The following is a 24560-nucleotide window of genomic DNA, read 5'->3' on the forward strand; positions in this document are numbered from 1 at the left end:
TTTCTTACTGCACTGTTCACTTGCATTTTAATTTTTTTTAGTAATCTTTAAACAAGTAGATAAAAGCAATCTTTGCATCAATTATTCCAGAACTCTAATCCAGATATATTAACAAATCTAACAAATCTTTAGAAATAAACTAAAATCTTTCTTTTAGCTATTAAATAACTTAGTCTCAAATATGTTTTAATACATGTATATTAATTAGTTCATCTCTACCATCTTTCTATAAAATAAATGTTAAAAATAGACAAATATTTAAATATATATACATCAATATACTTTGAATGACAGCTGAAAACATATACCGTGTTTTATCGCACATACATCGTTCTAACATGATTGATGTACCATTATTTTTAAATTGTAGCAACATGAACGTCTCCTTTCCCCCTATTTTCATTTTCCTTCTCATACCACACAACCCAGATAACTAACTCTCTGCATCTTTGGAACATCTGTTAGTAGTTAACTTCATTTGTGGCATTGCTCTGCTTTTGACAGTGATGGGAAAGCATAGTACTTATAATTATATTACTCTGAAAAATCAATCAAAGTTATGCAATGCCATACGATTGGTAGTTAAAAAATGATGAACAATATAATTGAAGCAACAATTATGATTGGACCTCATAAAGGTGAAGACGCACAACTTCCACAAATACCACTCATTCTGACCGACATAGCCTTTGAGTTCAAATGGCTTTAATCTCCAAAATGCTTTGCGTTAAAGGGAAGGGTAATCTTTGCAAGTGAGCGGTTTGAATTTAGAAAACAAATGTTTCTCTCAGAACAATAATTATACATTGCATGCTCAAGAGTCGATAAACCATCTGATCTTTATGTTTATGCAGAAAACGGGCAAACAAAAAATAGACCATCCACTAGCTTTAAAATAAAAATTAATTTATGTGAAAAATTTTCTTCATTTCCTTATATCCCACAGCAACACAAAGCAGTGTATTAAATTTGATGATGTGTTTCCTCAGTGAATCTATTTTCGCTAAAATACTTCGATTTTTACTTTCCTATTCATTTCATTTCAGACTGAGCCACAGCAAAGCATGGATGGGTTTAGCTAGTTATTTATAAATGTAACATGACTCAAAATAGACATGAAAGGAGAATAAAGATTCACAGAACCATAGATACAGAAGCACTTCTTAAGTTATATGGTTGCTGGTCATTTCAGCAAAACATGAAATGTCTTCAAATTATTGAACAAACTATTGATTGTGTAGCTTTCAGCATCTGGCTGCTTGCATTCATGTAAGTTCAGTATTAAAGCATATTTTCTTTGAGATGTGCAGATGTTACAGACTGATAAAAACAAAACAATTGTTACAATAATATATGCAGATAGTTTTCATCATTTTCTTGCAATTTTCAGACCTTAAATACAATTTAAATTAACATAAATATCAAAGTATTATGAGTGTTTGGAGATGAATTGTCATTATTTTATATAAATTGAAGTAAAAAATTTTTCTTCCAAAAAAACTGCTGAATATCGCAAATGTATAAATGCATATTTAAGGTGAAAGTACGTAATTGTGTTTAATAAGAAATTATGTTTAATGAACAACAGGGCAGCAGGACATATTTTTTTCTGTAAAATAAAAAGTTAGTGCGAGATTAGCCTAGGCAAACATCCTAGCTAAGGATTACCTATCAAAATGATTTTGCAACCCAACACAGAAAATCAGATTTTGATGCTAGCACAGTTAAAATTGTGCTAGGTGTTGATAGCACTTGACAATAATGCAGTCACCCGGAGCCATGGCCAAAACAGATTCTCTTCAATTTTCTATAAAATATTTATATTTATTTTTCTGTTCGGAAAAATTAACAATTTCATTATCATAAGATGAAACTGAAGCCTAATTAGAAAGCACAGATTTATTCATTTATATTTTCATTACATTTGATAATTTTGTGACGTACTTGTTCCCAAGTGTAAGTATTGTTTATTGAATTAAAAGTTAAGTTTTTAAATCTAGTTTTAATGTTAATTTCCTTTTTAAGTTACACACCTAATTTTCAACTCAAACTTAAGTGTTAAATGTGCGATGACATGTGATAAAACACGGTATGAGAAATAGTTTATGATGGTCTTGGACACTTGTAAACACAGCTTACTACTAGCTGAAACAAAAAACTGCTAGAAAACATTTTGTCCAAGCCCAGCTTACAGCTAGCTATACTAGAGCTTAAGACCCACACTATTGTCAGGTTTACTGATACAAACTCACATATGGCGAAAGAGCGACTGCACTCTAGAAGTGGTCAATCGTCTTTATTAACTCTGGGCGAAGAAGGCCGTCGCAGGGTGCCAAGTTGCTCTCAAACCGACAAGCCAGCTGGCCAACGGGAATGAAGCAAGGCGTTTTATCTTTTTTTTTTTTTCCGAAGCTGGAAGGTTTGTCTAGCAGCTCTCCGAAGCAAGACGTATCTCATCGTTTGAATTATTTTTTTTTTTCAAGTTTCGAAGCAAGGTACATCTGGCAGAGGCTCTGTCTGGGCTGAGTGTAATGCAGTAGGCTACCCGTCTACGTCGAAGGCCCAACGGCCAAAAACTCTCGAGAAATCTGTCGCGCAGTGTGAGTGGGTCTCTCTCCCAGGAGTGGCGGACGTCTCATACTCTCCGCAGAAAGAAGAACTCTACGTAGAGATCTCAACCATGTGTATTGTGATTACTGTTCAGCCGTACTGCCTATAAAAATGTTAGGAATAATATTATTCACAACATCAATTTGAAAATTCTGTCATCTTTAAAACAGTTACAATTTAAACTCCTTTCCAGCAAAATTTTCAAGCAAGAAGTCTCAAGACACACACTTGTAACTCCATAAACAAAAAAAAAAGTTACACGTGAGTAAAGTGATTGTAGCTTTGATTACCTCCAAATTGACTTGGAATTTTTTTTATAAACCCTCAAAATCTCTAGAAGAATATTTTCCAAAGTGGAAAAAAATTACTCCAAAATATATATATAAAAACTTTCCTTCTCTCGACTCAATTTAACTGCTTCACCTCAACTAAATGGCAATTTCTTTACACTATATAAACAAAATAACACCAATTGTTAATACCTAAGATAAATTACTAATCTTTATAACAAAAAGGTATTCCATTATAAACTCAAAATCTTACAAATAATTCCAAAGGAAATAAGTATATCTTAGACCAAAACAGCATATTATAAAAAAGCCAGTGATGTCAAGAGAAAATGTGATAACAGATTATTTCTAAATTTAAAACATGCAATCTTAAATCCACATTAAATGCACTGTCCATTGAGACTTCTTGCTTCCAAAAATCATTTACTAAATTTTTATTAAGAAATGCCAATAAAATTAACCTTCAATCATCACAACATATACTAACTAAAAAAAAATACTATGCATGATACTAAAAAAAAGGATCAAAACATGACAAATTGCAACCTTTTCCACAAAAGTTTTATACATATTGCAGATTAACATTGTTATTACAATTATTACGTTTGAACGAAGCACTTATATCTACATATCTACTGCAGCACTCAAAACACGTGTTACAGTGAAATTAAATGACACTCATTCTCACATTTAAGAGAACAACACTATATTCGTGACTTACTGGATTTTTTCCAGCGCCAAAAATTCTGTCGTAACATGTCGAGAGGTGTACCAATTTGAATGCGCAATCACGTGAACAGTTTAACAATTGGCATTGGCCAAATAGAGACCACCTGCAACACAATAATAAAGTAAAATAATAACCGACGTTACATTGAATAAATGTTGGGCACATATCGTAAAGACCGAAAATTTGAGGTTTCAGCCGATGGTTAAAATGGCAAGATCATAAATTGTATTTTCATGACGTTCTTGGTACTTTGAACTCGCCCAAAAAAAAAATTTTTTTTTCGTGTCCTACACTGCTCATGCTCAAACCTGCAGATTCACAATTGGCACACCCCCTTGCGGAAATAAGAAAAGAAAAAAAAAACTTGTGCTGCAGAGGTAAACCGCAAGGTCGGCGACGCAGCGTACCTGCGCCGGCTGCTGCGACCCCCGCTGCGGTAGCGGTAGCAGTCGCGGGCATAGTGCCCCCGCTCCCCGCACTCGTAGCAGCGGTCCTCCGGGTGGAAGGGGCGGCCACGCCTGGGCGGGGGCCCCCTGAACCTGCCCTTCCCGCCCATCCCGTTCGAGGGCTCCACCCTCACCCGGCGCCCGCAGATGGTCCTGTTGACCCAAGCACACACCCGCCCCTCTGTCGACAACTTCATTCGGACGTAGTCATGCAAAAAAGGAACCAACCCACCACAATTTTGTTATATTTTATTTGAAAATAAATTAAAATGGTACAATGTTGATCGTACCGATTTATACCAGACCATTAAAATCATACCCACATTATGTTATCAATACGAGAATTACAATTTATAATTAACTTTATACTCAGAATATGTTTCATGTGGGTTGGTTCCTTTTTGCATAACTACGTACGTCCATTTTAACGTGCTAAGTTTAATGAACTAAACACACCGTAAAGGTTATCACGTTATGAAAAATAATGTAAAAGGAAATTACAGAAGGAATAGAAAATTTAAATGCAGTGTTGCTGTTTTGTACATTGAATATCTTCCAGCTACAAGGGTGGAAATAAACTTCTTGAATAAGATAACACTTAAATTTTTCATTAATCCACTGCCAGTAATTCAACATTTTCACAGTAATGCATGACCACATTAAAATTATTACCATAAGCTATGTTCAAACAGAAAAAAATAGTAACTTTTACATATCAATGCATATAAAATCAAGCAATGCACATTTGATAACCCAATACTTTATTTTTTTCAATTGAATTTAAATTGTGAATCCATCAGTCTCACTATCACCACTTCCTACCACCAGCCAGAGAAATATGTGTTTCTTTAGGACATTTAATTTTAAAACAACCATAAGTGAATGTTTAAAGGCGACAGTTCACACTCACCGGCCATCTAGCCCCCTCACGGCATCCTCTGCGTCCCTGGGGTCCTCAAACTCCACAAACGCAAAGCCCGGTGGGTTACGAGCCACCCACACATTGCGCAACGGCCCGTAGTACGAAAATGCTTCCTCCAGCTCCTGTTTGGAAGCTGCAGAGCCTGTAAATAAATGTTTAAAAAACACTTTTAATATCTAGAATTTAAAACAAATACAGTATAACTCTACTAAGAAGTCTCACAAAGGGACTTGAAAAATTTTGGACTTTCTTTAGTAAGAAAACGGGCAACTCACGTTGGTTTATAGATCAGGGGCTTATATGAAATTATTCAGCAGAAAAACTTTTAAACAGAAACTTCTTATTAGGGCTTTACTGTACTTTTTACTTGCTTTCATCAATGCATAAAGTTTAGATTGTTCAAAATGTTGTAAATCCCAAAAATTTTAACTCAATGCCAAGTCTAAATATTTTTATATCAAGCAAGTTCTATTTGTTTCTCTGCAGTGTCATTAAAACCTACAATTGAGCAATTATCTGAAAGCAAAGTTTAGGTTAAGATTTTACGACTAATACATATACTCAATGAGAATTGGGTATTGTAGTTTAATACACACAATATTTTATGCATTTCATCATAACTAAGGTTTACTGTGATACAATCCTTTTAAACCCCCAAATATCTCAGCTCAAAATTATTGACAGGGCAAGTAGCAAATGGCCGGTGAGCTAGAAAGAAAATTATTTTTTTTAAATTGATGAATATGACTATGTCCTGTTAGAGAATATTTTTTTATAAAAAAATTTGGGTGGTTAAATAATTAATCTGGTTCTGGGGGTGGGAAAAATTTTTACTGGCAGTAAGTATTGGAATAAAATGTAACCAACAAATTATATGTTACACATCACCTTCACTAACAACATTACAAAATATGTATCATCCATGTTACCTTACTGGAGCACTTAGCACATGGCTGTCACCTTCCTGGATGTCTTGACCTCTGCACTTAAAAATGTTTGTCAATACATCAAAATCCCACAAATAAAATTTTAAAAAAAATTGCATGAACTACTGTTCACAATGTGCAAAAACTTCATTAGTTTAAGCTTGTGGAAGTATTTAAAAAATTTAATACACAGCCTATAAGAAAAAGTTACTCATTTCCCTTCTCCCCACCACATTTTACTATTCACAAATCTTTATCAACATGGTGTCAAACTGCCACTTGATTCGTGACTTGACACAAGAAAACTTTAGAACACCTGTGTGTGCATACTTTATTTCAACTGTAAAAATCTTCTTTACTCAATACTACATTGCTACATTTTTGTAAAACATGATCTCTCACTACTGAATCCATTGCATACACCAAAGTCTTGAAACAGTTTACGTGACCTCTTGGCATGCAGAGCTTCGCTCAAGACTTATTGAAGGTGTCTTATTACAAATAGTATTTAAAAACCATTGCAATTTCAAATGGTAATTTACATTTCATGGTTTCATGTTTTTTTTAGTTAATGTAAAAGGGTAAAATTGGTTTTTTCACAAACTCTATTAGGTACTCAATATTTGTAAATTATAAGATTAATACAAAATTTGTATGAATTTGATGTTGTGCCTACGAAGGGATTTTTTTTTGTTCACCAACCCTTGTTTTTTCAACCCCTTGCAGTTATGGATGGTCATATCAACAACTTATTCCGACAAAATATTTTGGTATTACTCCTACGAGTTGTAATACGTTCCAACGGATGTGATATTTTCCATTTTATTTCCATATTATGGAAGTTACAGTGATTTTGCTTTTTTTCTTCTTCAAAAAACCTTCCCCATTTCTACCCCTTTGGTCGGATATTGCCCATTAAAAAACTTGACAGATTTTCCAGTACTATATTTTATGTATCAGTTTGGAAGTGATTTGCAAAAAATTACACCAGTCATCGTGTCCACAAAATTCTGAAAGTCGCACCATGGTAACGGCTACAGTAGGTAGTATTTCTTTGAAATCTACCTAGAAACCCAGTTTATGACCCACTTGGTTTTTTCAATATTAATACAGTTAAAAATTCAATTACAAAAATTAGCATGTTACAGTTTTTAAACGACAAACAAAAATTACCTACATTAAAGATGCACAACAACAAAAAACAAGTTGATTCCAGCCCTTAGAAATTAATACATGTGATAAGTAACATTTAATTTATAAAAATTAAACTAAAACAGAATGTTTTTGATATGTTTAATACTAACAAATTTTTTTGTTTTAAAAAATTATTTTTAGAAAATACACCAAAATGCAGACTTTTCAAAGAAAACAAAAGTTTATGTCAAAAAAACCTGGAGTTTTATTTTAAAAACCCACATGGGTTGAGTTTTTTTTTTTAAAAAAAAAACCTATTTTTGGCTACTCTTCTTAATACCATTTAATAGGCCTAAAAATTATATGCAAAAATTGTGCTTTAATATAATTTTCTTGCCAAACTGTAATTTTTCACTCCTTTCTTTACACTTAAAACAATGTTTTACACTGAAAATTCTTTTTGAACAAAAGTGAGTAAATGTAAAAAAAAAAACACTTAATGCCATGAGAATTAAATTTTGGTAATAAAAATATCAATCTTATCTATAATTTGTAATTTACTAAACACTCATCCTTAACTCTGCAATCAATCATTCACGTTTCTCCAATCTTTAATATTCTATCATAAAATTAAAGGGTCACGTCTTATAGAAGAGTTTTACTGACATGGAGACTGCACCAGTTAATCTGGTACAGTATATGTCAGTTAAGAGCAATGTCAATGTCAGCATTAGATTAATTAGCATGTGTTGAGTGAAAAAAGTTACATTTGTTGCAACAATTAATCAGGTTTCAGATTTTGTTTTAAATTATTAAGTCAAGATCATAAATTCTGATTACTAATACACTTGCTAATCTCTACCCTATAATTCCCTATCAGGTGATTGGTAGGAGCTGGAAAAATTAAACATCAATTTTTTTCCAAAATTAACATCCATTACTGTGAAGTTAGCATTTTTAATGCACCTTATTTAATACTAAATATTTACATTCTAATTTTTGATAATTAATATTAATATACACAAATGCCCACAAATATTATTTTATTTCAGTTCTGAACAAAAAAATCTTTGTCCATGCTTTTCTAGATTAAAACAACTAAAAATTCAATTGCTTAACAATTTGGTGATGCAATATGTATGCAGAATTATTTTGCAGGTTTAATTCATACATAGTAATTTACAAATCAAAAGGATTAATCGACTTAAGCTTATATTTTCAAGTTATCTCGGATGCATATAACTAGGCTGCATCAGAGACGTGGCAATATCATGAAGCATGATGGTCACAAAAACTAGTGTTGAGAACGATAACCAGAAAATCACCACATGGTTCAAGTATAACATTTGGGGGAACGCCAAATACCTGTAGAACTGATATGGTTTGCTCCAGACTAATGCTAAAGCAAAATGCAAGACAGTGCAGCCTGTTTTGGTTTAATCTTATTAGTCAACTGTACACCTTTTGTCCATGAGAAGAGAATCTGCAGGTAAGACGTTGGACTATTGCATTTGTGTATTAACTGAAAAACTGATATGTCATATATGACCAACATTTAACTATGCACAGTCTGTGTCCTTGACAAAACTGCAAAGTACAAATATAACACAGGGTTGTTTCTTCCTGTTGAAATTGTGTAGTATTTTCGCAGCATTTTATCAAGGATATTTTACAAATTAATAACATTTTTAACTAATTGAACATTTATTTAGGAAATAAGTAAAATGAAATTTGTTGAAAATTAACAAAAAAAATTTATTTTAAGTATGAACTAGCAAAAAAAAAACAGTATATAGCAAGATGCTAATTTTTTAGCTACACATGACTTTGGTTTAATGAAAGTGGTGAAACTCATCAGTTATGGACAGCAAAAAAATAATAAATGGTTTCCAGTGGATATAAAATTTGGTGATTTTTTTTCACCTTTTTCTTTATATTCCATACTAAAATTCTAAGCCAAATTGTTGGCACCCACTGCCATAGGCAGTTTGTAATAATGTTCTACTGTTTAATTGAATGGGTTTGTCAGCTTACCCAGAATGAAGAATTTACAATGTGCCCAACAAACATTCTTACTAAAAAGGGAAATATTCACTAATTTCAAACCAACAAGGTAAAATAAATTGAGCTTTCACAGCCATAATTTTATAAACCTCACATTAAAACCAGACTAATATTAAGATTCAAATACAAAATGTCAAATGTGTGTCAAAGGAATGACTTTATTAAATTGTGTATTGAGCGACTTACACTGATAATAACAATTAGCCATGAAATTAATGATACAGAAATAATCATCCAACACCACATTTAAAAAAATTGTTCACATTCAGTTTCTTAATAAATGTCTTAGTGACAAAGTACGTTACAGAAAAGTTGCTCTCATTAAAACTTTTACTGTAACACCCAAAAATATATAAATTAAGTCCAATTTTTTTTAATCGCAAAGAGAGATTCTTTAAAAAATTTTTGCTCAGAAGTGTGCTCAAGTGTAGGTTTATTAAAATGTAAATATGTTAAGTTTACACAACATGCAAATAACAGATCACAACATTAAAAGCACTCCCGCTCCCACATATGTGAACAGCTAAAAAAAAATATGACTGCCTTTGAACTGTTAACAGCACATAGTAATAAATTTCAATTATTCTTGTAGTAATCAGAACTTTCAATTTTGGTGATAAGCAGGATCCTGGTTTTTCGGGAAGTAACAGGAAAGCAACTTTCCAGAAAACCTAATTTGAGAATATATGCACATCTCTGCATGGGAATATTGATAATCAATTATCATCTACAAAAACAATGTACAGTTAAACCTCGTTTATCCGAACTAAGTGGGACCAAAGGCATTCCAGACAATTGAAAATTCCGATTATCGTGGTAATATGGATAAGCAAAACAAAATTCATTAAATAAGAATTATTACCGTTTATTACGATAAAAAACGGTTTTGAAACAAAATTACATGGTATACATGCTTTATATTGTTTACAAGAATATTAAAAAAAATTACTTTTCACTTCATTTCTTAATCAAGCATTTGTTTTCGTTCTTTTGTTTCAAACAAGTATAATATAGCGTTTGAATGAAACACGGTCACGCAAATGCTTTATCATTACAGTTCAGCTGGAACAGTGTCAGACACCATGATGTTTGTCAGCTGGTGTGCTGTCTGCCGCTACAATTTCTTCTTCTATCATAGTGTGTCGTAGCCACTATCATTGTCTTTCAGCCACTCACCGATGTCATCCATATCAACACCTGAACATCCACTTATTGTTCTTAACTTTGTAGGTTGTCTGCAACCACTTGCACCAAATCATTTAGAGGAATTTTGTTTGTAGCACAAATAGCAGGCCACAGTTTTCTCCTTGATTTTTTCAAAGACCTTTTTTTTATGCAATCCTAAGCGTCAGTACCCATGTAAATAACAAATTTGATATTGAATGATTTCAACAAATCAAATACACATTTTTCTCCTTATTCAAGTATTTTACCAAGCAGTTCTTTATGGTAATCTCTTTCGATATTTTAAAGAAATCCCTTATCCATAGGCTGCAGCAGCGAAGTTCTGTTTGGTTGAAAAATTTTCAATTTAAATTCTTACTCAAATAGTTCTTGCTCTCTTGGATGAGACAGAAATTAAATTGCTTTTTCTGGTAAACTATTTTTTTTTTCAGGAATTTTAAAACTTCAGGAACAAAAATATCACAAAAACCAGTTTTTAAAAAAACTGTCCATCATGCATCTTTGTGGACGGTAAACCACTGGCCAACATATTATGGTTCACATTTTTTAGCAATCAGATTCTTGGATTTCCCTACAATGACAAGAGGAAACTTGTGTACCTGATGCATTGCCACAAGCCACCGCAGTAAGCTTTGATTCTAACGTTTTGCACGGAAGCATCAGGAAAAAAAGGCCAGTTTATTTAGCACTGTAAATTTGATTGGGTGTCAATTCCACAGGTAAAACAATCTGTTCAAAGTCCTTTTTAAATTTTTCACCACCAGCAACATAACAAGACAAGCTCTATCCAGTCACAGTAATTTGGTGAATACTGTCAGTTTTCCCAATTTTTAGATCAGGATTCTGTAACTTTCCGTTTAAGCTCAAAGCTTTTTGGGCCAAGATCAGTCCAAATATAGGCACACTTTCTCTCGGAACAGAACACTGCCACATGAATAGTGAAACTAATGTTTTCTTTTTTCTTTTTTTGTTGTTCCTCTGCCTTCAAACTGTTTTTACTTATCATTTTACAACAAAAATCTAAAAAATTACTTAAGGATCAAGGTCAACACTCTCTCCCAGTGCTTTTTATAGCTGATAAGTCAATCCACCTCAAGGCCATGCGACACACTAGTAAAGCTTTCTTAAATTCAACAAAATGCATTTTATTAACCATGATTTACAATCTATGCAGGAACTAAACATTGAATCAAACTAAAAAGTGAATATTTGCTAGTACTTATATTTATGTATGTCTTTGCTACCGTAGTTGAAAATTTGTATGTGAACATTAAATAAAATGTCAACAAATCTGAACAAGATTATCTGGAGGTATGGATCAATGAAGGCCAGATAAACGAGGTTTTACTTCTAACCTAAATAAATTCAAGCCATGTGCCAGCAATTCAAAATTAAAACAATTAACTTTGACATAAAAACATTTACAAGCACAATGGAAAAAAGCACTAATTTCTGCATTTTAAACACAACAAATAAAAAAATAGAATTTTTTATGAATTTTGCAAAAACAGTGTGCCCAAACAAATCTGTAACATAACTTTCTCTGACCAAAATTAATAATTTCCAGTCTAATATTTTTAAATAATTAACCCATTTTGCACTTTCATGAAATAAAGAAAATCCAGGCTCCAGTATCTTCATAGCTGCCAAGTTTTTTACTTTTTTTTTATATTCAAGAGAACCTTGTATACACCATTTTACAACATTTGAAACACTATCTTAAAAAAAAAATACTTTCAGTCTGAGTGATGGCAAACTGGATAACTGAGGAATTTGACTTTTCCAGGATTTAATCTCAATCCTCGTATTCCTCTGACCAATTCCAACCTCCCTAATTTTCCAGAATGCACACACACTGAAAAAGGCAGCAGAAAAAAATCCCATGCATGATTGGGAGAAAAAAAAATATATATTTTTTTTTTATTTTAAACATGCGTCTAACAATTTTTTTTCATCTAAGTATAGGTTGTGGGAAAAATATAATTTGATTGTCTATTATTATACACTACAGTAAAAAAACAAATACTGCTATGGACAATAAATTAATTCCCCTAGTTACAACTATATAAATTTACTTAACTGTTCACACAGTAGTAGCTTACTTGTTTCATTAGTCACAACTTAAGTTCCAACTCAAAAACAAAACAAACCAAATTAACTAAGTCAAGGTGCAATGATCGAGAGGAAAATCACAAGTGTTTATAGGTTTGTTACATGCTGGCATATTTTTCCAGACTGAAATAACCTGCACCAAAATTTCCTAACCAAGAAAATTCTCTTTAATTCATATTTATTTTCAATGCTCACATAACATGTAGATCAGAATCTTTATTAGTAACAAATGACAGTTCTGTCAATTTTGATTAATGATTAATTTTGAGTATACTGCTAAAAAAAATTGGTCAATTATAGAAAAAAACTCATGCAATAAAACCTAACTCTTCATATCTATAATTAAATAAGTGTTAGTCCAGCCATGCAAACCCAATTTAAACCAAGCATTAATAATAAATTCTTAAATCTAGTAAAATATGGACACCAGCATTTGACTTACACTCACCTAGGTCACCCACATAGAGCTTGCAATCGGATGACCCAGAGTCTCTGTATCTTGACATTGTCCCTACAAAAACCATCAAAACGATAGAAATAAACACACAAAGTTTGAGAAAAGTAGAAACAAGCAATTACATAATATACCTGAAATCAGTGGCTGAAAATACATCTCGGAAAAAAAGCACACAAACAGGGCAAGCAAGTATTTGAAACCAAAGCTTACTTTATTTGAAATCTGCCTTGGCACACAAAAGACAATGCCTTGGCTACTTATTCCCACGTTAGTATTCAAAGTATTCAGGTTACATGTACACTTAATTTCTAGGCAAGAAAATTATAGTAATAAAAACCAGTTTTAGGTTCACAAGCCTGATACAATAAAATGTATCCTTGCTATCACAACTTCTGACACTGGACACTTCAACCACAAGTCTTTAACGCTGCATTTAAATAGTCAAAGGAAAATGGCACACATAATCATGTACATTGCATATAGTTCGTAACCTCTTGGGCAAATCAAAAATTAAAATTTTTTTAGACCCTTTCATCACTATCAAAAGGTAGAAAACGATTCGTAATATCACAAATGTGCCTCAATAAAATAATGTTCAATTCTTACAGATAAGCCTTTATTGCCCAGAATTATCTCTGGAACACACATCTAACCCAAGCAGTTTATCTGAATTTTATACCCCAACCATTTACAATGACCGCTAATTATATTTATGGGTTTTATTTATACGTAATTGTTAACATGCCCGCCAACAGCCGAGGACTCTGGTCGGTGAAGGTACATACACTCTCCCCCCGCGTAGGCACCAAGAGCCGGCAAGCACTACCCGAGGAGAATCCGCAACAGGTAGGCATAACAGCAGTTGGCCAATGTATGGAAGATTCAAAGTAAGACGATAAACAGTTACTTTGCTAAAAGGTGAGAAACTATAAAAAATATTTAATTGATTTTTGCCCATAAACCTAATCACGTGGCGCGAAATGTGCCAATTAAACTGGGCATGCACAAGTGTTGCTTGCTGCCTAGTCGGAAACAAAAGAACATTCAAATACCTGCATTTATTCATTACTTGCAAGCTAGCCGTCTTTAGTAAGGAGTTTTTAAGGATTCTTACTGAAATTTAAGGTTTTTAAGTACCCTTAATCAGTTTAAGATAAATTAAGGACTTTTTAAGGATATGAAGGAGTCATATAAAACCTGTGGTATTGCTAATACCAATCCACCTCTCATATTACTGCTTTAACTAGTTATATCCTTGTATTATATTATATTACAATATGCAAATTGATAATTCTAAAAACGTGACTATTCCAAAAAAAAAAATACAAATTCTAAAAAACTTTTCTGAACATGATTTTTATTTTAATCATACTCTAAGGTCTTGTGATACTTAAGTTGTTTACCAGTAGTTTACAATTTAATGACACATGGACAGCCAAAACGATAAACCTTTAGCCATTACTAAACTGTTGTGGCCTAGCAACAGACAAACTTAAAACCAATACTTTGTTTATTACGCTGTAATCATATTAGCATGATGGTACGATGTAAAGATGACAATGACATTATGGGATGGCAATGTAACTAACATTTTATTTCTATTACATATGTACGAAACATAAGACACACATCAATGCTTGCAGGTTTTTAAAATTTGTTTGAGTGAAATTTTAATTAATGTTAACATTAACTATAAAAATCACTGTGCGTTAACACATTGAAAAGATTTCACAAATACAGTGAAACCTCGTTAATATTATCCCGCTTATTACGAATGACTCGTTAATATTACCTATTACTATTTCCCCGTGAAATATGCCCATTAAACACAATGAAGATTTGTTTGGTTAATACGAAATTCTCGTTATTATGTATAGCGAACAATAACAATTCCCGTCCGTATAAACAAACAGTCATGTTTACCGTTTAATACGAACCAAAGATTACCACAAAGATACGGCCCCGCCTGAGTGTCCGAAGTGTGTTTTTAACTCTATGTTTTCAAAATCACTCGTTCGTGTGTTCGATATGTTCAGAAATCACTCGCGTTTGTACAATATTCGATATATCGAACTTCACGTGGGATGGTATTTACGTTCGATTTTGTACTTCCTTTGTATACATGAATCTGTGCCGGACCAATAAAAACAAAATATATGTTACGCCTAACGTGTTTAATATTTGTGTACGTTGTAATGAAAGTTTAAGTGAATTATCTCGTGAGAATTTTATTAAACTTTAGAATTTGTACGTACACACATAAAAATGGAGGCAAAACGTAAACGCAAGGAAATTGCATTGAAGACGAAAATTAAGATAATAAATTCAGTTCGTCAGGGTGAAAAAACGAAAACAGAACTTTCTGAAGAGTTTGGTATATCAAAATCAACCTTAAGTACAATTCTAAAGCAAGCAGATAAAATAGAAGAAGCGGTCAGGAAAGGTAGTAATCAAACTAAGAAAAGGATGCGCGTCGGTAAACATTCCGAATTAGAGGCCAAACTGCTGGAGTGGTTTCATCAAATGTGCGCCGCCAGAGTTCCAATTTCCGGGCCTATTATCCAAGAAAAGGCTGATCAGCTGGCACTGCAACTCAGAATTGACGATTTCCATTGCAGCAACGGATGGCTTCAACGCTTCAAAGATAGGCATAATTTGGCCACAAAATCCATTTGTGGCGAATCTGCAGCTGTCGACCAAACAGCAACGAGTGACTGGCTTCAGTCAGTACAGTCCATCGTAAGTAAATTTGCACCACAAGATGTGTTTAATATGGATGAAACAGGGCTTTTTTACAATCTGTTGCCCAATAAAACTCTAACCGTAAAAGGTGAAAACTGCCATGGCGGTAAACACAGTAAAGTTCGTCTTACAGTTTTACTATGTTGTAATCAAGATGGCAGTACTAAACTTCGACCCTTGGTTATTGGCAAGTCTGCCAAGCCAAGATGTTTCAAAGATGTTGCAGCAAAAAACCTGCCAGTAGATTACGAGGCAAACAGTAAGGCTTGGGTCACCACAAAAATTTTCCAGTTGTGGTTGTTAAAATTGGACAGGAAAATGGCGACTCTAAATCGCAAAATTTTGTTATTGTTGGACAACTGTGCTGCACATACTGCTCATGGTATGAAGTTGGAAAACATTACCTTACTCTTCTTGCTACCAAATACAACAAGTGTGACACAACCACTCGACCAAGGTATAATACAGTGCTTGAAAAGAAACTACAGACAGCGCTTGGTGAAATACCTTATCAGGCAGTGTGAAAAAGGAAAGACTGAGCTTCCTAGATGGTCAGTTTTGGATGCTATCCGCAGTATAGCCATGTCGTGGGACAGCATCAGCCAAAAGACAATTGTGCATTGCTTTGCAAAAAGTGGTTTTGGCCAGCAAACTGTTGAAGAACCTGACTGTGATCAACCTTTAGAGGATTGGCAAGAGTTAAAAGAACATGTGCAAGTTGATAATGACTTCAATGAGTTTGTTCATATTGATGACAGTGTGTACACCAGTGCAAGATTAACTGCAGAAGATCTTGTTGGTTCACGAGGATTACAGGAAACACCAACGGCTGACGCTGTACAGTCACTTTGTGAGGGTGGTACGAGTCAGGATAATGATGGTGATGACGACAATGGTGAGGTAGTGCATAAACTTCCAAGCAAAAGTGATACAATCAGTGCTTTGCGTACACTGGAAAATGTACTTGCTGCAAGTGATGTGCCAATTGACTTGATTGCAGGATTTGAGAAGATATGTTCTGCTGTAAATGATATTTACAGAGATAAGTGTGTCCAGAAAAAAATTAATGATTTTTTTAAACCTATGTAAATATATCTTGCATACTTTGCATAAGAATTGCTATACACTCAACAGCAATTAACTGTACGGTAAATGTTAATCATTTTTGTCAAAACTTTGGAAGCAAATTAAATAAGAATACATACATACGTATATGTATACTAATTATCAGTCTGTTATAGTATATTTTATTAAAACTATTAAAATTGCTTCTAAGTGTATTTTGTTAGTGTGCATGTCAATATCTGGCTTCTATTACAATAATAATATTCCACATTTTTAGTGCTCTGACATGTAGGAATTCAATATTTCTTATCGAGTTCTTATTCTACCTATTGGCTCAAGAACCTCATTAATATGAACCTCGTTATTACAAACTGAAATATTTTACTCCCCTTCAGGTTTGTATTAATGAGGTTTCACTGTAAAACATTCAAAATACAAGAATAATAGGAGTAGCCAATGCATCAGTTTAACCATATTTCAAATACGAAATTCTGACAAGCATTTCAGAAACTACGAGCCAGCAATGCAATGGAAATAGAAATGTTTCTAATAGGGGAGTCTGTCGCGTCCACCATTTTGGTCACAATGTCATCAATGTATAAAACGGATTGATTTTTACTTGATGCCATCATTGCGCAATTGTGATTACAGCATTAAAGGTGTTTTATAGAGCATTTCTCTGTAAACCGGGCAACTCATTGTCTCAGGCCAATATTGTATAAAAAAAGGTCAAATCATAAATTTTTCGTAAATAATTTAAAAATATAATAACCTAATCTAGCTCTGCTGAGCATTCAATATCCTTAAAAAAAGTTTATTGTATCAAAAACATTTTTATAGACCACAAAAAAAAACAGTCCCCTGGTGTGTCATAGAAACAGTAGTCACTTCAGATTAAATTAATTAAGACAATAACTATTGGAATCAAATTGTATGATTATTCAAACAATATTACAAGGGCAGCGCTGCATGTAACAGAAAGCAAACGATCTGAAGTTTGCTCGGTTGCAGCCATTACCGCCCGGACACCATTTATTTTAGTGCTGCACGAGCGTCCCTCCGTGGACTTAATGTCGTAACCTGACAGCTAACAGTCCTCTGGTGAGGATAAATTTTATTTATTTTTATATAGTACTATATTAAACCTTAGATTCTTCCCATCATCATAATAGAAAAATATTTCCTATGTACAGTAAAATAGCATGACTCAATTATATTTTGTTACCTTTCAATGAAATCAAATTAAACAGTCCCCTGGCAACAGTCCCCTGCCCCTCAACAGGACAGAGGACTGTTTCTGCCTCCTCGTTACTTGGCTTATGCAATAAATTCCAACAAAAGAGCAATTTCAAATGAAGTTATCAAACCTTTTGTATACTCCGACCTTTATGGACTGTCATGCCCAAAGTTGATAAGTGATAATTGTTTCTGCATTAACCACACAAACATAGACTTGAAATTATCAGGTTTATTTAATGGAAAAATCTTGAATTATAAAAGCCATCCAAAATTGCTTCAGGAGCTGTGCTGGGACCTCTATAATGAGAAGTGCGTGTCTAGAGAATGTCAGAAGTGTGTTAATTAGATGAAAGCAACAGTTCCATGTATCGATTTTTTCAGAAAATGTTCAATATTTTCTAAAATAATAAAAATATTTTTGGTTCATCTGCCATTTATTAATAAATAGGTGGACATATATTCCCTGAATAAGATTTACGAAATATACACACAAAAAGGTTGCCTAGACTGCTTTCCTAGAAAAGTCACCCAGTTTACAGAGAAATGCCCTTTAGCCTTCAAGAAATTAATGCTGTTGCAGTTTCAAAAAAAATTCAAACAAATGGAATAAGATGCATAATAGCATGAGAATTGCACAATTACATGCAGAAATAAAAAAAAATTTTAGAAACTGCCCTGTGATGCTTATAAAATTAGTCTATCACACAAAAATAAAAAACAAAATTAATTCTGCACAACCAATTCAACATACACATTTCCTTATTTAATAAATAAAGTACACCAAACTCTCACTTAGCACATATTCAAATTACACAAATTAATTTGGTGTGATGTTAATTTTACTGCCCCAGTCTTGAATACTAAAGGCCCTGTCACACTGTCAAATTTTAGCTTCCAACACCTTCCAATATGTTGGTTCCAATATCTTTGAGGGTTGTGACGTCACGTTAAACGTCACTATCGCAGCCATGTTTATTTGAGAGATTGAGTTTCCTTCAAATATTTTACGTATAGGACTGGTTCTAAAATATGTTGGATGTTGGATGGGATCAGCCAATCAAGAGTTTTCTAAAATAAAGCGGCCGCTTTTGTTTCCGTTTCCGAAGTGTAATAGTTTAAAAATCAGCAATGGCGAATACTACATGGGAAAGAAATGCAGTAATTGAACTAATACTATTTTATTTCCTGCTGGAATAATTATTGTATATTATCCTCCAATTGAATCTGTATGTACGGAAGTGCAGGTTAATATATTTGACTTAAATAAGTTACTGTAGTTTTGGAATATTATGGTCCTTAAAACAGAAAACATCTTGTATTCACCTTACGATCATTATTTGATTGCTATACCAGTTTTGCTTATGTTCAGGTATTTTTGATACACTAAATTAAAACAGCAAGAATTGCGTACAAAATGTGCCATCAGGAATGAGGTATCAACTAGGATATGCATTTCGGAACTTTTACCTACAAATCCAAATTAATAACATCTAAAATAAATTTTAAAATATTTCAATTCAGACTTAATGTAACTGAAATTAATTTGGCTTACCCAATCAATCTTTCTTATAAGCCATTGTTCACCTTATTTCACAATAGCTGCTACTCTTTAAGTATTGTCTGCAATTTTCTAGAATATAGACTCATAATTTCCTAACAATAGATGGTACTGACCTATGTTAAAGCAGCATCTCTGAGTAAGCAAATAGCTCTGGTGATTTGCAAGAAAGGCCTATAAATATTAAAATTCTGCCTACGTATTCAATTATTATTATTTAAGTTTTGAAAGTAATACCATTTTTCGTGAATGTAAATATTTGTGTAGCAGATCCTTGTCAGTAGGCCTATACTTCCCAGGCTATACGAAACAAGCATACCTGGTCTAATATCTCATTTAAAAAATTATTTTAAAGAGCTAATGTGACTGAGGTGAAGTTAGCTTAGGTTGAGGTTTGTACAGTAAATAGGTACACTTAATTCTAAATAAAACACAATTGCCAATTTCTAAACACAGCAAAAATTAACACGTTCGCTTTAAAGTATAGGAACAATTATGATGAAATACAAGTGAAAGTGTCCATACAACAGCAGCTAGTTGGGTGAGAAAATAAGCGAGAATGAGAAGGGATATTCCTACTTGCAGATTTACATTTAATTATATGTTTTATTCTTACTAAACAAACTTTTAAATATTGTTTCTGAAGAGCACTATAAATTGCACCACAAATTTCAGGTACAAATTTTGAGATGGTGTTGTGTGAAATACTTGTAGAGAACATAAGGGACTTAAATTCCCCTGTCGCCAAAAATCTTAATGTAACTGCCAGCCTCTGCTTTGCTGGTATAGACTGGCGCAAATGAGTATCCTTCTTTGCAATGCGAGACTCCACAATTGAAAGAAGATCAAAACTTTCAGAATCCATTTTTAAATAGTTCTGAAATGAAACGGCATCTTCGTATCGAAGTTCATGACAAAAAGGGGTAAAACACCTTTCGTTTGCCAGGAAAGTATCCACTGTCTCGTCCACCATCTGCGTTTCCTTTTCTTAGATTTCTCTTCTAGTTTACTGACACTTGCTACAATTGCAATTACAGCTTCAGCTTTTGAAACACTTTGATGCTTACTTAATGCAGGCATTGCAAACACCTGGATAACGTAAATTTTAAACTGTATATGATTACAATATACCTAAATTTGAATATAACCTACTAAAAAAAGGCCACGTTCCTTGACCCAAATACAGTAAACTCTCGATTATCCGTGTTAATTGGGACCTTCCGATGCCCGGATAATTGAGTGCCCATAAGAACACCCGGATAATCCGTTTCACCACTTAAAAATGGTGTATTTACTGGCAAAAGAGTGTCTCTTCAGTAGAATTCTATGAGTACAAGCAAAGGCTTTGTATACCGTGTCCCAGCTTATTGGACCGTAAACAATACTGGCACTGTGTTGCCACCATCCTTCTCCTGTCCCCTTTATTGCTACAGGAGGGAGAGCGGCGGCAGTCCCAACTCAGCATCTCCCTCCACCCTTTTAACGACCTATTATCCGGGGTCACTACAAAATAAGTGTCTCAACCACAGCACAATATTATACACCTTTTTTTCCCCCTTCCAGCTATTGCATTTTATTTTTCTACCTCGCGCGGCAAGATATTGTTTCTTGTTAATTCCGCCTATTAAAATTAACATGCACTTTACAGTCATAACTACGAGTATGGGATACTACGAGACCTTCGAAGTTACGAGAGTTTTGAAATGCACCGTCAGTTTGACTACGTAAATAATAATCCTAAACTAATCTGGTTATTACGAGTGCTTCCTTGTTGGCTCTTTCGTAAGAAAGAGTGATTTAAATGGCATCTTCAAACAAGGAAAAATATCGTTAGTTAGAAGGAAAAAAAGGTTCATGCAGTAAACAAAGGCTGCAAAGCGAGAGAGGGCCGTGGCTATGCTGGCGCGGGGGCTGTGGACCATGACTCGCACCTAGCTGTCCAGAAAGAATGATGGCTGTTGTTGGGTGGGGGTTTTTGGGAGAGGAAGGGGTGTCTGGTGGCGAACAACATACTCCCTTTCTCTCTCTGTCTCTCTCTCGCTCGGCATTTTCAAGAAGCCCTCCCCCTCCCATTGTGTTACTGGCTGCTTCCGCCGGTACAGGGGAAATTCCTAAACCACCCCCCGTGTGTGTACGTGTGTACGAGAGCCTTGTTCCTTTTGTGCGTGTGTGAGACCTTGTTGCATGCGTGTGCGTGGGTAGATGTTTTCATGCTTTTACATTTAGAAGGCCCTGCCACACTGTCTGATCTACTAGCAAACTGAAAAAGTTTTTCTTCACTTTTATTAATGTCTCGCACGGTTTGGATTACAATTTCATATTCCTGTACTAATTTCGCGGAAGTTTCTCCTTTTCTTAACCTGTCCACAACTTCTAACTTCTCTGCTATTGTCAGCACTTTACGTGTCCTTTTACCAGACATGATTACAAAAACAGGGAACGAGGGTCTGAAGGGTCAGCAGTAAAAAAAAAAAAAAAAAAAAACCGCTGCGCAGTTGCGGCGTACCTACACCCGTCATTTTTTTTACAACTTCATAAAAAAATCAAGCACGGATAACCCGAAAACCGGATAATCCAGGCCCGGATAATCGAGAGTTTACTGTATTTGTTTTTATTCTAAATACTGTCATTTACTTTTCTCTACAGAATGTTTGGTAAAACGAGCTCACTCAAAGAAAATTGATAGTGTGAAATGACTTCAAATATATTTTACAGTGCTCATCAAATAATATTGAATACAATATATTTGAAGACGTATTTCATCCAAAAACACCCTTCAAATTTTGTTGTCCAATATATTGGAGACAATATATTTGACAGTGTGACAGGGCCTTAAGTCTGTGAATTTCTGCTTGCACAAAACCGTCACAGGTAAAAAAAAATCTGGCATGACGCCAAGAAGTCTGCTTAAAATCGGTAAACAGATGTACCATGGCATACCATTAGCTATACGAGAAGGGGGACGATACACACACAGATCTAACTACGCTATAGGCTGTTGTACAAACATCTACGGCATTGTAGAATGGGCCTTACTGCACAGGCAAACGTCAAAATGGTTTGTTCTTTAAATATTGGAATGCGGCTCTACAATATCAGAAAAAGAGAAACTAAAAAAATATATTTACAAGTTTTTTTATTATTTTTTTTGAGGCCCTGCTGTAAACAACTACTACGCCGAGAAAAACAAACCCAATAACTGACAACTAGAGAACTGAAACTACATTTTCCGACGAAGGCAGAGCTAAAATTCAAAATTTTCTGAGCTGCTGCATAGTGAGCAAATAATGTAGCATAGAAATATGTTTTGTGCGTATGCTGAAGTGGATTTTTATCGCGCGTCAAGTCTTATCAACGCCAATACATGTCGCCATTTTTTTTGTCCTGCCGGCACATTAGCAAATAAACTCAACTACTTGTGTAATAACAAACTGTGCACATATACTACCAAAGCACAACAGAAAGGATGATTTTAAAGTTATCAAAATTAACCGGATACAAAAAAAAATTAAAAGCACAAGCGTCAGATAAAACACATTAAAAATAAGCCAATCGTAAAGAATGTAGACTGGGGTACATAACAACAAGCGACAAACATTAAAACCAACCAGCTATTAACGAAAATTATGAACATACATGTACTCTAATGCTTACAGAGACAATTAGAACGAAAAGTATTATCAAACTCACCCAAGTATTCATGAAAACCACACCAAAACCAAAATGGCTTACTGAAGCTACCGGAAGAGAAATGCCGAAAAGCCAAAGACTATTTAGGAAAATCTTCCGGATAGATTCCATAGTAAATGATTCGTTATGCCAAATACTAATTAATTTTCCTTCTCTTTAGAAACAATTTATAAAATTCGTTTAAATATTATAAGAAAAGCTAAACGCCTCTTATGGGCAAATTCTACAACTAACTAAAAATTTTAAAAAAAATTTAAGGAGTTTAAATTTTGTTTAATCAATACTACAATTCACAAAATACCCAATAATTTGTGTATAAACTATTAGTTTTACAAAAGAAATTAGAAGAACTTTTTATGTTGCTCTAATAATTGCAATTAGCTTTATTTCAATTCTTAACCAAATATTTAATTTTACAAACAAAGGTTTTTAAAACACAACTAATGTAATTTTTAGGTTATGACAATAGGTTATACAAAATAGAAGACCTAAGTGTAAAAGATTTGTGAGAATGTCATTACGACTTGTTTAAATATGCGCGTAATTTTTAAGATGTAATTTAATATGAGGAATATAAATTTAATTGTAAAATCACATTTTCAATTACTTATGTGGTCTTTTGTCAAATTTAAAAAAAATGTTAGAAATTAAAGAGATATACAAAACATTAAAATTTCAAAGATTTTGTTTTTAACTTTATAGTATAAATATAAGTGGTTTTTGTTTAACTCATAAATATTTGATAGCCCCTTAGAGAGTTTACTTATATATTGTTATTAACTCTCATGATGTTTCAAAGTGACGTTGACCTAAGTGTCTCCCCCTGCTCATAAAGACTGTAATGCTGCGCCAACCCCTGATCCACCCCTACCCCATGCAGTGTATTGAGTGTTATTGTCAGTGGCGAGGCGTGAGGTTTACATGAGGGAAAGCAACAACTCCGTTCACCCCAAAACACGGTTGTGGAGAGGGGGGGTCCGGGGGCCCTCCCGAGGGAAAATATGGATTTAAAGGTACAAAAGGGTGCTATTTAAGTAGTTTTCTTAACTGAACATTGACTATTCCACAGGTAGAAAAATTGACATTTTTTTTAAATTATAAACTATTTTTGAAAAATAATAATGTTTGGCATACATTATTCTGATAATAAAATACCTACTCTACATTATTTATATACTAAGTGGGAGTGTAGTATCATCGATATCTGGTACAAAATATATAAACAGACAACACATGGCATAGTAAGTACTTAAAATAAAGAGAAGAAGCTCATAAAAATGTACTAGAATAGTAAAAATAATTTGTTGGTATTTTTTGTACCAACACAAAATAAACTATCTTCATACGTGATCATAAACTCTGTTAACTGGTACGTGGTTATTCACAGTCA

At 33.7% G+C, this 24560-nt stretch overlaps 1 protein-coding gene across 4 annotated transcripts in view; it reads right to left on the reverse strand.

The window, feature by feature from the left end:
• Positions 1-23259, reverse strand: part of LOC134542144 (serine/arginine-rich splicing factor 7-like) — a 32972-nt gene extending 9713 nt beyond the window's left edge. For 2 of the 4 annotated variants that reach the window (XM_063386157.1, XM_063386159.1), the window contains exons 1-4: positions 23171-23259; positions 12868-12930; positions 4987-5140; positions 4038-4229 (exon numbers count right to left, since the gene is read on the reverse strand). In XM_063386157.1, the coding sequence (XP_063242227.1) occupies positions 4038-4229; positions 4987-5140; positions 12868-12925 (404 nt within the window). In that variant the 5' untranslated portion in view covers positions 12926-12930; positions 23171-23259. Of the gene's footprint in view, positions 1-4037; positions 4230-4986; positions 5141-12861; positions 12931-23170 lie in introns of all 4 variants that reach the window. The other 2 variants (XM_063386156.1, XM_063386158.1) reach the window with 1 other exon arrangement.
• Positions 23260-24560: the final 1301 nt, after the last annotated feature.

This window comes from Bacillus rossius (genome assembly GCF_032445375.1).
Source record: "Bacillus rossius redtenbacheri isolate Brsri chromosome 4 unlocalized genomic scaffold, Brsri_v3 Brsri_v3_scf4_2, whole genome shotgun sequence".
In the NCBI taxonomy this organism is placed as follows: Eukaryota; Metazoa; Arthropoda; class Insecta; order Phasmatodea; family Bacillidae; genus Bacillus; species Bacillus rossius.